We start from the raw sequence: 14,736 nt of genomic DNA on the forward strand, positions 1-14,736 counted from the left end.
GACCATAGCCATCTATAGGTGGAAGTTTCTAGACCAGAAGTTGCAAGTTGGGGAGGTATGCATGTGATTTGTTTGATCCATGTGGTATTTACAACTTTTTAAATTATTTGCCAAGATTTGAAATTTTGGAGATGTCACAGAAAATTACATATTTGTTTATTATTTTATAAGACCAGAAGATCTGACAACAATGAGCTTAAATCCTACATGGCCAGAATCAGCTGAGGCTGAGTAGTGGCTGTCCCTTGTAGATTGGGTGCATGCTTGCCCATTCCTCATAATCTTCATCACTTCCACCTCTCTCCCTGAAATCTGGGTCTGATATCAGTTGCTATTAGTCAACTCACTCGCACTCTTGTTTTACTTATAATAGAATTAAGAACTCCAGAAAGAATTAAGAGGAAAGTGAAATAGATCTTGTACCCATATCTATCAAAAAAATTTTTTAAAAATTAAAAGATAGACCGAGATGGTTGTGTTTCAAAAATGATGGGAGAGTTTGTATTTCCTTGTAGAAATGAAGAATATTTCTACATCTTTACTATGCATGCAGTGTATGCTTTTGTTAAAAAAATAAAACTGTAGATATCAAAATTATGCAATTCATGATTAAAAAGTTCTGATTGATATATATAGAAAAGATATGAAAATCTTTTTTAAAAAACAGAAAGTTCAACAGGTTTTGTGTTTGAATGCATACACTAAGTGTTGCTGTTGGGAAATGCAGTTATGCATTCAACAACAAACCTTTCTAGGCATCAAAATATTTTATAGATGACAAATTTCAAAAAGTGTCTTTTAACTGCAGCAGAAATTATGTGTTGAACTAGAAGCATTGTTGTTGGTGTGTTGAAGAAATTACCGAGACCATATACAAGGCAAATTATGTGGAAAAGTTAAATTTTATACAGCATTTTCTTTCACACCTTATGAAAGCACAGACATAAAAAATAAATTATGTAAAATAAACATATTTTAATGTAATATATGCATAAAAATGAATTATGTATATATTTTTCATGATGTCAATGAGAATTTTGATGCAAATGAAGTACATTTTGGCATGTTGCCCATTACAACCAAATCAAAAAGTGGTTTACTTAGGTATATTTAAAAAGTCCTAAAAAGTGTAATGTAAGCAGATCACAGTTAGTACACGTGAGTTGGTGTTAATGTCAGACTTGTTATGAAGTGTATATCTAATGTTGCAAAGTTTTGCAGAGACCCAGAATTTACATTTGTTCATTGGCAGATTCACCAGAAATTATTTGCATTGCGGTGTAAGGTTTAAATAGAGCATTTTATGGGCATAGTAGTTGCCAGCATGATCTGGAGACCTCCCACAACAGACAGCTCAAAACCTGGAGGAAAGGGGCGAACAGTATGGTGGTCAGCTTCCCATTATGAGTCTAGGTGCCTGACTTAGGGCAAGGTGCTCACCCCAAGTATGAAATCTGCTATGTAAAGAGTCAATCGTGTCTGGAAAGGAATCAACTCATTCCTTTAAGACACTGACTAAAGTTAAATAACCCCACCTCATTCCCCCAACATTTCCCTTACCCACACCCCTAATTTAAGTTAATCCATACAAATTCTGTACTTGACATTGGAATTCCAAATATAAGACCTGACATTAGCACCCTGGTGTGGAACAAAAAGTGTCAGGTTTCTGGTTTGCACATCGAAGTGGTAATAAATAAGTTATAAAAGAAAATTATAATGATTAATTATTGCTATTTTTAATATTCATTTTTCAATTTTTAATTTGATATATCACTGGTATAAATTTTTGCTTTATCTCATATGTTCACCCCATAATTAATTGAAGAAAATGTTATTACTTTTCTGGCAATTTATTTTTCTTACAATTAGTCTGAGTTGTTCATTTAAGGTACCTCTACCTCTCTGGCTCCTGTAATCATTTGAGTTTGTGACATCTGCATGAGGTAATATTTTAGCCACTCTTTTCCCGGCCCTACTGTCTACTCTCCAAGAGAAGGAAAAGTTTATTGGCAGGCTAGAATACTGTGAGTCACTGAAGGAAGAGACTGTTAGGGGTTTATTTTGATGTACCCAGCATATACGATAGTAGATATTTAATGAGGGTTTGTTAGATGGATGAATGGATGAATTTACTTTAGTTGAAGACAGAGTACATACCCAGAACTCTTTGGGGATGGAAGTTGTATTTTAATCTCATTCAAGTTTAGTATCAAGGATAATCATTTTCCTTTCCCTTCAACATCTACTTCTTGACCCTTCTCTGCATTAGATGCTTATACAACAGCCGAAGTGGTTTATTCTTGGACTCTTGGAAAGAACAGATCTGTGGAAGTGGCACAGGATGGCTCCCGTCTGAATCAGTATGACCTGCTGGGCCATGTTGTTGGGACAGAGATAATCCGGTCTAGTACAGGTATTTACTTATTTTATTTAACACACGTGTCTGTAACCTGCACCATATGCCAGTCACTGTTCTAAGTACTTGTAACTTACTTAATCTTCAAAAGAGTGTTGTGATGAAGGTATTATTATGTGGAAACTGACACGTATAGAAGCTCAGTAATTTGCCCCATGTTACAGTTGTGTAATGTCAGAGACAAAACCTGAACCCGGGCAGAATGGCTCCCAAGCCCATTCTCTTAACCATGCTGCCTTGCTACCTCTTGGGGAGTGGGGCAGAAGGTCAGGGGCATCAGGGCTGGAGTATGATCAAAGAGAAAGCAGAGGGAGGCCATGGAGATAGGAGAGGTGAGTTTTGATCCTAAAGGTTTCATTAAGACATTTGTTTAAACTAATGCGGAGGTGTCACGTTAACAGCCCCAGGAGATGTCAGGCACAGAGCCAGCAGGGCCAGGGAGTAGTCATGGACTTATTTTCTTAAGTGCATCACCCACCTCAGAAAAAAGCTTGTTTGTAAAACTGTCAGGTCTTCTCAATGGCTAATCTTTGGATATTGACAGATGGTTCTAGAGCTTTATTCTGTGTCCTTAAGTCCTGTCCATAAGGAAACTGACCAGTTCCAGGGGCCTGAGGGAGGCACCCTGAATCCCAACTCACCTTAGGGTATTTGGCAAAATGGAGTATATGCTGGGGCCCACATAGCATATAATATTTTTTGCTGTGAAAGGATGGAAGCTTTGAGCATTACCTTTCAAGCCACACTCGTCTCTGTGAATCCACGTTATGAATGAGGTGGCGTACTCTTGTCCTTTCGTTCCATTATCTGGACACATGCTGTTTCCTCTCCTGATGTTACAGCCTGTCATCTTGTCTGCTCCCTGTTCCCCCTCTACCCCGGACCAGGGAGAGGGAACCGAAAAAGCAGCATTTGAATTGGTTTTGAAGAACAAACAGGATTTAGAGATCTGGAATTAGGTGTGGGAAGAGGCTATTTTTAACCAAGGCAGTCCTGAGGTGTCAAAAGCTCAGAGGGATGAGAAAGCGTGGCCTTTTGGAGAAGCAAGATGAGGAGAGGAGAGAGAGTGCAGGGCTGCGGGGGTGGCCGGCTGCTGTCCCCCACGGCGTTCTGGGGTCACGGGCCAGCAGGCCTTCGTGGTTGGACCAGGCTGGAGAGCAGGCAGGTGTGGCTGGCCCAGGTCTGAAGAGTCCCCTCCCTCCCGCGGTGAGAGTCGGCTGCTGAGGCCACGCACCAGGCTTTAGAGGAGGTGGCAGAGGTGGCCGGCGGGCGGGAGGTGTGCCTGGGCCACCTGGGCCCCGTCACGTTGCGCCGTCGCGGGTGGGGTTAGCAGGGCTGCCGAGCAGCCTGGGCTCAGATCCCTGGGAGTGTGGCCTGGGGCCAGTCGCGGACCCCTCCCGGCCGGCTCACTGCTCATGGAGGAGAAGCGGGACGACAACACGCGTGTTTCCTGCCCGCGGGCCGCAGACGTGCTGCCGGCCTTCGGTGACCCAATTCTTGGGCTGTGCGCACAGGGCAACGCCCGGTGCCATCGCGCTCCACAAAGGGACGCCGGCCTGGTTCTCTCTTCCTGAAGCCCCATTGAAGAGCAGAGCCCAGGCGACCGTCCTCGCACCAAGGTCTTCCTGCAGTGTCACCACGAACTGGGTGAGCCTCCGGCGGCGGGGAGGGGCGGGAGACCCGCTGCGGGCCCTGCAGGCCGCGCCCGAGCCCGCCTGGAAGCCACGTCTGCCACTGCCTGCCCTGAAAGCACAAGCGGAGCACAGCCCTGGGGGCAGGTGGCCTGGGCCTTCCACTCCCCCCCTTATATGAGAGCACAAGTGGCCATCCCGGGACTGTGCGGGAGCATACACGGCCACGTGTGCACAGCCATCAGTCGCTCGCCCCACTGCAGAGCAGGGCGCTGTACTTTGTCCCAGCCGCTCGCTTCTTTGCGGTGGGGAAAAGAGGACACAGAATAGTACAGCACAGCAGGTCCCGTGCAGCACAGCACAGCGGGTGCCAGAGACCCAGGGCCGGCCCCTGGCTTCTGAGATGCCCACCCTCTCGGGGACACTGCCTGACAGGCATCAACTTGTGAGACCGATGTTTGTCTATCTAAGCAGTGGAGCTCCTGTTTCATTTGGTTAAACCACTGTTTCCTTTTAATCACACAGACAGTACACATTCATGCTCGGAAAATCAGAAATATGCAGAGGAGCAAATATTGGTAATTAAAGTAGTTTTTAATTCCATTATCTAGAAAAATCTTAGATTTTGGCACATTAACTGATTATTGTACATTTTGGTATTTAAGCAGGTTCCCTTTGCATTTTTAATAGATATATGTTTTTATATAAATGGAACGATACTGTTGGTAATTTTTTATAAACTTTTAAAATTAATTTATATTATAAACAGGTCTTCATGTCACTAAATGTATAGGATGCAAATAAAATGTACACAAAATTTAGTAACACTATGTTAACAATTAGGATGGACACACATTCATTATTACCTGTTTAAATAAAACAAAACAAAAACACCCTTCTCTAAGGCCAGAGCATTCTTGACAATAATGTGATATGTATTGTTGTCACTGGGAATTATAGCATTTTGTCATGAAGCTCTGTAAAATATCTTTATTTGTAATGCCCTCATGTATATGAATCATAATCTACTTACCAATTATCTGCTACCACATTCTGTGTTTTAATGCTATAACAATGCTGTGAAGACACTTCCTTTTCCAAATGGCATTTTGCTCCTGTGTAATTTTCTGCCTAGGATACAGAATATTAAGATTGTTATTTCAGAAACTAGACACATTTTTTTAAAAAAATAATATGTATTGACAAACTGCTGTTCTGAAAGGTTAAACAGCTCGCACCCCCATCAGTGTAAGAGCATGTCAGTTTCCCTCACCCTGGGCAACAGGGGTGTTATAGATTGAATTATGTTCCCCCAAAAGATATTGAAATCCCAACCCTCAGTACCTCAGGATCTGAACCTATTTGGAAATAACTTCATTACAGATGTAATTAGTTAAGATGAGATCATATTCAAGTAGGGTGGGCCCCTAATCCAATGTGAGTGGTGTCCTTATAAAAAGAGGAAATTTGGACACACACATAAACACACATGCGGAGAACACCATGTGAACATGACGGCAGAGATAGAGTTATGCTTCTGTAAGCCAAAGAACCCCAACAACTTAAAGCTAGAAAGAGGCAAGGAAGGTTTTCCCTGCGGGATTCAGAGGGAGCATGGCCCTGATGACACCTCGATTTCAGACGTCTAGCACCCAGAACTGAGAGAGAATGCATTGGTTTTGTTTTAACCCGTCCAGTTTGTGGTACTTTGTTATGGTAGCTCTAGCAAACTAATGCAACAGGATATTGTCATTCCTGTTTTCTTACTGTTGATTAGAGTAACACATGGGCATGATGGTAGAATTTATAACAGTCAATTTTTGAACATGTAATATATGCCAAGAATTGCCCTGAGAACATGTATTAATTTATTTAACCCTTGAACAACACTCTGAGATGGGCACTTATTATCCCAGGTTTACAGATAAGGACATTGATGCTCAGATAGATGAAAGAATTTTCCCAGGGTCACAGTTGGTAAGTTGGTAAGAGTGAGGTTTTGAAACCAGGCAGTGTAGATCAGTCTACACTCACAATCACCACACAGATCTCTCCGTTTTTAACATTTTTATCCTCTTTTCTATCTTGAAATATACAACACAATATTGTTAGCTATTGTCACCCTAGGGCACCAGGACTTATTCTTCGTATCTAACTGTAGCTTTGCAACTGGTCCACCACCCTTTCCCCAGCCCCTCTCTCTCTCCCTTTCCCTACCTCTTGTAACCACTATTCTACTCTTTTATTTTTCTTAATTGACCCATGATAATTGTATATATTGATGGAGTTCTATATTTGGGTACATTCATACTGTGTGCCATGATCATATCGGGGTGCTCAGTATATCCATCACCTCAAACATCTGTCACCTCTTCATGTTGGGAATAGTCACCATCATCTCAATCAGCTATTCAGATACACAGGAAAGGAGAGGAAAGGAAAGGAAGAAAAATCAAATAACAGGAAGGTTTTTACTGAAAAGCTGCATTTTCTATTTTAACCACTTAGGTTTTACTTCTGGTGGTTCCCTCCATAGTTCTAAATAATGTTTTTAACCCGCTAGTTTTTCATTTTTTGTTTAGAGATTAAATATAAATTCCATACCTTGAAATATGTGTGCTTAGCTCACTTTGATGACCGCTCCCCCACCTCTCCTCCCCTCCAACATGCTCGTTCTAAGTCGTGACAGCTGATGGAACGGTTACTCCTATTTCTTGTCCCATCAGTCCTCCGTCCTCATATCTGCATCTCCTTTTTTCTTACAACTTCTGCCAGCTAAAATTTTGCTTTTTATTGTCAAAACAGATTAAAATGTACATTTAGTTCTTATAGTAGGCAAGATAATGGCTCTCCAAAGATGTCTACATCCTAATCCCCAGAACCCGTGAATGTGTTAGGTGACATGGCAAGGAGGAATTAAGGTTCCTAATCATCTGACTTCAAAATAAAGAGGTGATCCTGGATTATCCAGGCGGGCACAGTGTATTCACAAGAGTCCTTAAAAAGGGGAGGCAGGAAGACCAGAGTCAGAGAAAAAAAGATTAGAAGAAGCTTTGCTGCTGGCTTTAAACATGAACTGTGGGTCCACAAGCAAGGAAATGCAGGCAGCCTCAAGAAGCTGGAAAAGGTGAGAAAATGTGTTCTTCTCTAGAGCCACCAGAAAAGAAGGCAGCTTCGCCAACACCTTTGATTTTAGCACAGCGAGACCCATTTTAGATTTCTGACCTCCAAGAGTGTAGCAGCATAAATGTATGTTGCTTTAAGCCACAAGTTTGTGGTAATATGTTAAAGTACCAGTGAGATACAATACAGTTCTATACCCATAATTAAGCCTTTAATACTCTATAGATTGATTTTAAAAGATGAAAACCAGTGAGGCGCATTTGTATTAGTACAACTGTGTAAATATCATCCTTTGTTAGGATTACATTTCTTTCCTAGGGGCCCACCACCCACTTAAATTACTCTAGTTCTCTATAGAGAGACTCTTCCAGGTCTTTTAGAAACAGGCACTATGGTTATCTTTCTTTCGGCTGGGAGAGTAAACATATTGCTACAGTCATTGTACCTATGGGCATAGGGATAGTAACTCTTCTATGTACAGACTTTCAATTAATGTTCCTGTTTTCTGACTGTTTCTGAGACGCTGGCACATGGTTCCTGCAGCCTCCAGGCCTGGGTCCTCTCTCGGTGCGGCCACAGGGCCCTCCCTCCTCAGCTGTACCCCATCTGCTTCCCATCCACGCTGAGGCCTGGTTCACTGGGCTGGCTTCCTCCATTGGCACAATTTTGATGAGCTCGTTCATTCGTTCTTTCCTGTTATCTTTTTCCTTATGTGTTTAAACTATTTTACTGTCTTCACTGTCACTATAGAGTGTTAAGAGAAAAACAAGGTAACTCTGTGTACTCAGCCTGCTGTCATGAACTGGAAGTCCTTCTGACATTCTACCTACTTTTTTTTAGTATTTCGTTGTTTCTATTTTTAAAAATCTACATCTCTAATATATCTAGAATTTGTTTACACTGTGAGGCAAGGTATCCTGTTGTACAAATATTCATTAGTGAATAGTCTAGTCTGCTCATTGATTTGAGATGCTGCTTATGTCATATATTAAATTTGCAATCTGCACACACATACACACACTTTGGTCTGCATCCGTATTTATCATTTATCTTTTGCGATTTATCAGTATCTGTCTATTCTGTATCTGTATCACATTATTTTAATTACAGGTGAATGTTTTCAAACTAGTTTTGAAACTAGCATATATATTTATATACTATATATATATATAATATAATATTCTTAAAAGATACACACTAGGTTGTTCACTTTAGTTACCTAAAGGAAGGGGGAATTGGATGGGTAGTTTGGGAGCAGATGTGGGGGGCGGACATTTGGCTGCACACCCTTTTATACCTTTTGATTTAGGAACCTTATAAATATATATATATGTTATTGTAAAGCTGCACGACTACACCAGTTGTCAAGTCTCAGACCTTTCAAACCCATTGTACAGACTGGGTTACAAAACCCTCACATGAAAGGCTGGGTCACCAAACCCCTCACACGCAGATCCACATACTCTAGGTAACTGGGAAAGACTCCAGGAGCCATTGGCAGACAACACGAGCTCAGTCCTCAGCAACAGCAGCAGCTTACAGGTCCGGCAGTGGCGGTGGCCTCACAGAGGGTCCCAGGGGCCCTGGCAGCAACAGCCTCCAGCAGCAGTAGCGGCCTCCTCATGTCCCTCACAAAGGCATCCCAGGGGCGGGGGAGGCCGTGGATCAGAGCCACTCATCTTTTATACTTAAGTCCATGACCCAGGACACCTGGGTGCACATGTGCAATTACATTAGACGATAACCAAGGAACACCTGGGTGCACGTGCATCTCTACATCAAGTGCTTGGAAAGATTCTGAACGTCTGAGGGGCCCTGACTATTTTCCTGTTTTTTCTCCAACAATCTACCCCTTCAGGGTCCCTCGCCATAGTCTACACATTCAGAATCTTCCGCGATGTTCCCTTAGCGAGGATAACTGACCCTTGCATTCACTTATCCTATTCTATCCCAACAGTCTTTAGTTTGTTCCAGCACCAACTCTAAGTCCAAAGTCTCATCTGAGATTAAAGGCAAAACTCTTTTCAGCCGTGTACCTGTAAATAGTCAAAAACAAGTTTATCTACTTCCAAGTTACAGTGGGACAGACACTGGGTACACATTCCCATTCCAAAAGGGAAGAACAGACCAGGAAAGAGGAGAAACAGGCCCCAAACAAATCTGAAACCCAAACAGGGCAAATATTAAGCACACTGGGGCACCTGGACCCCCAAAACATTGGGCAGCCTCACTCCTACAGCTCTGCCAGGTGCAGACCATCGAGCTGCCCTGGTGCCTGCAGCTTTTCCAGGCAATCGCTGCACATTGCCAGCAGCCCCACAGTTCTGGGCTCCTGGTGGGCAGTCCCCCATCCTGGCTCCACTAGATATTTCCTCAGTGGGGGTTCTGTGTGGGTGCTCTGACCCCACTTTTCTGCTCCACATTGCTCTGCAGATAATCTCCACAGCAGCTCCACCCTTGCAGCAGGTCTCTGCCTGAGTCCCCCGGCTTTTTCATATGTCTTCTGAAATCTGGGTGGGGGCTTCCATGCCTCCCCTGCTCTCACATACTGCTGGCCTGCAAACTTAACACAACGTGAATGCCACCAAGGTTTTCGGCTTTTGCTCTCCAAAGCTGCTGCACAAATCACACTTGGGGCTACCCGAGGCAGGGCTGCTCCAGCCAGAGCGGCTGGGATGCAGGGAGCAGTTTCCTGAAGTCAGGGGCACCCAGGTCTGTCCTCCAGAGAAACTCAGTTCTCTGAGGCCTCACGGTCTGTAATGGGAGGGATGCTCCTCCAAACTTCTGAAATGCCCTCAGGGCCTTTCTCATTGTCTTGGCTATTAGCATCTTGCTGCCCCATCCCCCACTCTTGAATCAGCTCAGCTTACACCGGCTATTCACCAACAGTCTCAGGCAGTTCTGCAGCATTTGCCCACAGTTTGAACAACCGCATTGGCCCAATCCATCAAGTAGTAGCTGCCCTGCCCCTGTGCATATCTGCAGCTATTCTATTACCGCTGCCACAGAGACAGGCATGTGGTAACAGAGACTAACTTTTCTACCCTTTCACCAGGTGAAAACATACTGAAATTCTGCAGGGGCACCCGTGCTTGGGTCATCTGCCCATCTGCATGCAGCACTCATTTCTCAGGTTTATATGGCACCCATCAGGTTTAAGTGGCACCTGGTGAGCCATTTGCCTTTGGACAAATGCAAGATGCATTTATTACCTCATCTCCAGAGCATGTTACACCATCCACCCCTAGGTCCCATAGCTGCAGCAGCCAGGGGCTCTCCCTGTTTCTGCCGCTTTGTTTCTCCAGGGTCACCTGTGGGTTGCCTACCGGTCCTCCTGGTCCCATTGGCTGCTCCTGCTTCATTTTCTGATGAGCAGGTTGTGCCAGGAGATGCACAGTCTCCCCCAACCCACCATCAGGTTCGTCAGGCATCTTTGGTGTTGGAAGCAGGAGTGACCTGTTGCTGTACATCAGCCTCCAGGGCATGTACTCGCACTTCCAACCTGTCTACTTTCTGCTGCAAGTCTCAAAACTGTGCTGCTTCATGGGGTTTCTGGTCCATGTTGGCTTGCAGTACAGTGAACAACAACCAGACCCTGTTCAACAGGAAAGCGGCCACCAGGCACCACATACCCAAGGGTAGCCACATTTCCTCCCCCTCCCAAGGGGCTTTCTGCTTCTTTACCTGCTTGGCATCCTACCCATGATGCCAATTGCCAGGCTCTTTTATCTGCCCAGAATCCTGCCACCACTATGCAAATTGCTGGGCTCCTTTACCTGCCCAGAATCCTGCCACGACTAAGCCAATTGTAAAGTTACATGACTGTCAGTTGTTGAGTCTCAGACCTATCAAACCCATTGTACAGACTGGGTCACAAACCCCTCATGTGCTAGGCTGGATCACCAAACCGCTCACATGCAGGTCCACACGCTCTAGGTAATTGGGAAAGATCCTGGGAACCATTGGCAGACAACACGAGCTCAGTCCTCAGCAATTGCAGCAGCAGCTTACAGGTCCAGCAGCTTACAGGTCTGGCAATGGCAGCGGCCTCACAGAGGGTCCTGGGGGCCCTGGCAGCAACAGCCTCCCCACGACCCCCCCCCCCCCCCCCCGGGGGCATCCCGGGGGTGGGAGGCACCCTAGATCAGAGCAACTCATCCTTTATACTTAAGTCCATAACCCAGGACACCTGGGTGCACATGAGCAATTACATTAGACAATAACCAAGGAACACCTGGGTGTGTGTGCGTATCATCAAGTGCTCGGCAAGATTGTGAACATCTGAGGTGCCCTGACCATTTTCCTGTATTTTCCCAACAGTTACTTTCACTGTGACTATAAATTATGGGCATTCCCTTCTGAATCTTGAATATGCTCCTCTATGTAGAGTCCAGCATATAAATGGGATGTTAGGCCAGAAAAAGGACCCACAATCCATGGCCATTCTGTTTGGTATGATAGACTTTCTCTCAAAATGCTGTAAGTCCTTACTATGAAGTAGCTCCAAGCAGAAGGCTTCTACTCCTTGCTTCAGAATTAAACGTGTGTTAAATAAATGAATGAAATTTCTTAAAATCTGTAGCTAGTTTTTGACACCATTCCCTATTTTCAGCACTGGTTTTATTTTCCCTCATCTGGAAAATTATTGCATTTTCTAGGAAAATAGCTTGGATGCATGATCTTATTTTTCTATCTGTCCTAGAAATTTGATCTTTTGTTAGAATAACTGTTTTATTATTATTGTCCTTATATAATCTCTTTAGATGTGTAGCATAGGTAAGTAATGACAAAGGAGTAAACATGAGGAAGAGAGAGACACAAAGAGAAACCAGAGAGTTGGGGGTAAAAAGAATATAGGAAGCAAGGTATAGAACAAGGAAAAGAGATAGAGAGAAGGAAAAATACCACACACGGATTTAGAAAATATATTCACCTACCTTGTATAATGAGTTAATTCACCAGGCTACTTAAAATATCCTCTTGTGTGTCACAGAACATTAGAAAACTAGCTAAGTTGTGAATGTGTTTACATTGTGCCCTCAAATATCTCACACTTAACGCAGATGGAGCTTAATAAGCTCAAGTGCCAAAGCAAGGGAAAATTCTCTAAACCACTTAAAGGGGCATCCTTCATAAAAAGAAACACAGAGAGGTAGCAGTATAGGCAAGGAGGGAGAGAAAATAACAATTAACTTTAGCAAAATAAATTGCTATGTACAGCATTAATTTGCTAATTTGTTCTGCATTTCTCATTGATAGATAACAACTAATTTGTGAATACATATGCATTATACGTTTTATATTGTACCCTTGAATATTTCACACATGACACAGATGGTACTTAATAAGCTTAATAAGCTGGGGGCACATGGGTGGAAATAGAATGGGGAAAGTTGGAAAAATCTTGCAATCAGATTAAAGCTTCACTTTGATTAAAAAGATGTAGAGATATAAAATATCAGAGTGGTATGTAAGAAAACCTATTCAGTTAATTGACACAATGAATTAATTTACTAAGCTTTCTAAAAGGCTACTTGTAAATTTCACTCATAGAAACTATCCAGAGTGTGAATACTTGTGAATATGCAAAAGTGGTTTTCCATCGTTTCTTTGACTGTTTCACACTGGACCCAGATAGTCTGCACTACAAGGGCAGAAACAAGGGAAATCTTCCCAACCTTTTACTGAAATAAAAAGCTTCAGTTCTCACTAAGGAGAATTACCTCATCTTCTTCATAGTGAGAAAGCAAGACAGAAAAAGGAAAGAAGAATAGAAAAGGAGAGGACTGAGGAAATCATATTCAGTTATTCAAAACAAGTGGTTAATGTGATAAGTTTTTGAAAAGTCCATTTCCTTTGCCTTTCACATCCACAGAATGTAACTACTTAATGAATAATATTTATTATATGTATTATATATTAAATATTTCACATGATCAGAGATAGAATTAATAGGTAGCAGTTCAGGAGTGTGAGCCTAAGATGGGGAAGGGGGAAAATACCCAAGCTGATCAAAGTCCAATTTTCATGAAAAATAAATCCTGAATGCCTTCTCAGTGGGGAGAGAAAGCAAAGGGAAAGAATACGAGAGAAAGAAACAGAGATGGACACAAGAGAGAGCAAGCGAGAGAGAGAGCGAGAGAGAGAGACTCCAAAGTTGTATGAGATCCTTTGCTAAATTAAAAATAAGCCTACTTGTATTTTATTCACATAAACAAGCTGGGATGTGAATACACACATAATATGGGTTGTATATTGAATGTTAGATGACCAGATGGTGCTTCCTAGGCTTAGGTACAAGGGAGTGGATAAAATAAGAAGGTGGGAAATTGCCTCATTCTGGAATCCTGCCCAAATCAAATGTGGGTGGAGGGAGAGAGGTGACAAATAAGAAGCTCTGATAAGAGAGGTATTAGAGTGGTCACATCGCATGGGTCTTTGGGGGACATTAGGGAGAATTTGGCTTTTACTCTGAGAGATGGTCAACCATCAGAGGGTCTTGAACAGAACAGAGACAGGATCTGACTTACATTTTAATAGGATTGTTTTTGGCTGCTGTGCTAAGAATGCATTGAAGAGGGGACAAGAGCAGAAGCAGAGACCAATTAGGAAGCTATTACAGCACTCTAGGTGAAAGATAATGGTGGCTTAGATTAGGGTGGTAGCAGTAGAGGTGGTGAGAAATGGTCAAATTATGGATATATTTTGAAGGAAGAACTGGAGGAATTTGCTACTTGATTGATTTATTGACTGTGTGTGTGTGTGTGTGTGTGTGTGTGCGCGCGCGCGCGCGCGTGCGCGCGTGTGTGCCCCTGCGCGTGCGTATATGAGAGAAAGTGTGTATGAGAAAGAGAGTGTGTTGATGATGTTAAGGATTTTGAAGATTTTGATTTTGGCCTTGTAGCCTGAGAGCTATCATTTGTTAAGAGGGTAAACTATTTCAGGAGCCGGTTTGGAGGGGTGTGAGGCAGGGGGAGAGTAAAAGCCAAGATTTGGACATCCTGGGTCAAGATGCCTATTACGTTCCCAAGCGGTAATATCTAATAGGTAGTTGAATATATAAATCTAGATTTGAGTAGGAAACCGTAGAGCTGCTGTAACAAAGTACCACGAACTGGGCAGCTTAAAACAACAGACATTTATTGTCTCACATTTCTGGAGGCTGGAGGTCTTAGATCAAGGCATCGGCAGGGTTGCTTCCTTCTGGAGGCTCTAAGGGAGAATCGTTCCCATGCCTCTTCCGGCTTCTGGGGTGACCAGCAATCCTTGCTGCTCTTTGGCTTGTGGATGTATCGCTCCAATGTCTGTCACTGCGTGGTGTTCTTCTGTGTGTCTCTCTCCTCTTATAAGAATACCAGTCATGTCAGATTTTAAGTCCACCTTACTCCAGTATGGCCTTATCATTACTAACTACAAAGGGTCTTCAAAGAATTCATGGAAGGATTCATATTGTCTTTCAATTCTCTTTTACGTGAACTTTTTGAAGTACCTTCTTATATCTGCAACAACCCTATAATAAGGCCACATTCTGAGGTACCAGGGGTAAGGACTCCACCATATCCT

General features: G+C 43.1%; 1 protein-coding gene across 1 annotated transcript in view; it reads left to right on the forward strand.

The window, feature by feature from the left end:
• The window catches only part of GABRA3 (gamma-aminobutyric acid type A receptor subunit alpha3), a 158,978-nt gene that overhangs the window by 114,641 nt on the left and 29,601 nt on the right, over positions 1 to 14,736 (forward strand). Inside the window, exon 6 of the mRNA XM_063085035.1 lies at positions 2,273 to 2,416. Coding sequence (XP_062941105.1) covers positions 2,273 to 2,416 — 144 coding nt within the window. The remainder of the gene's footprint in view (positions 1 to 2,272; positions 2,417 to 14,736) is intronic.

The sequence above is a fragment of the Cynocephalus volans genome, chromosome X, assembly GCF_027409185.1.
Source record: "Cynocephalus volans isolate mCynVol1 chromosome X, mCynVol1.pri, whole genome shotgun sequence".
Taxonomy (NCBI): domain Eukaryota; kingdom Metazoa; phylum Chordata; class Mammalia; order Dermoptera; family Cynocephalidae; genus Cynocephalus; species Cynocephalus volans.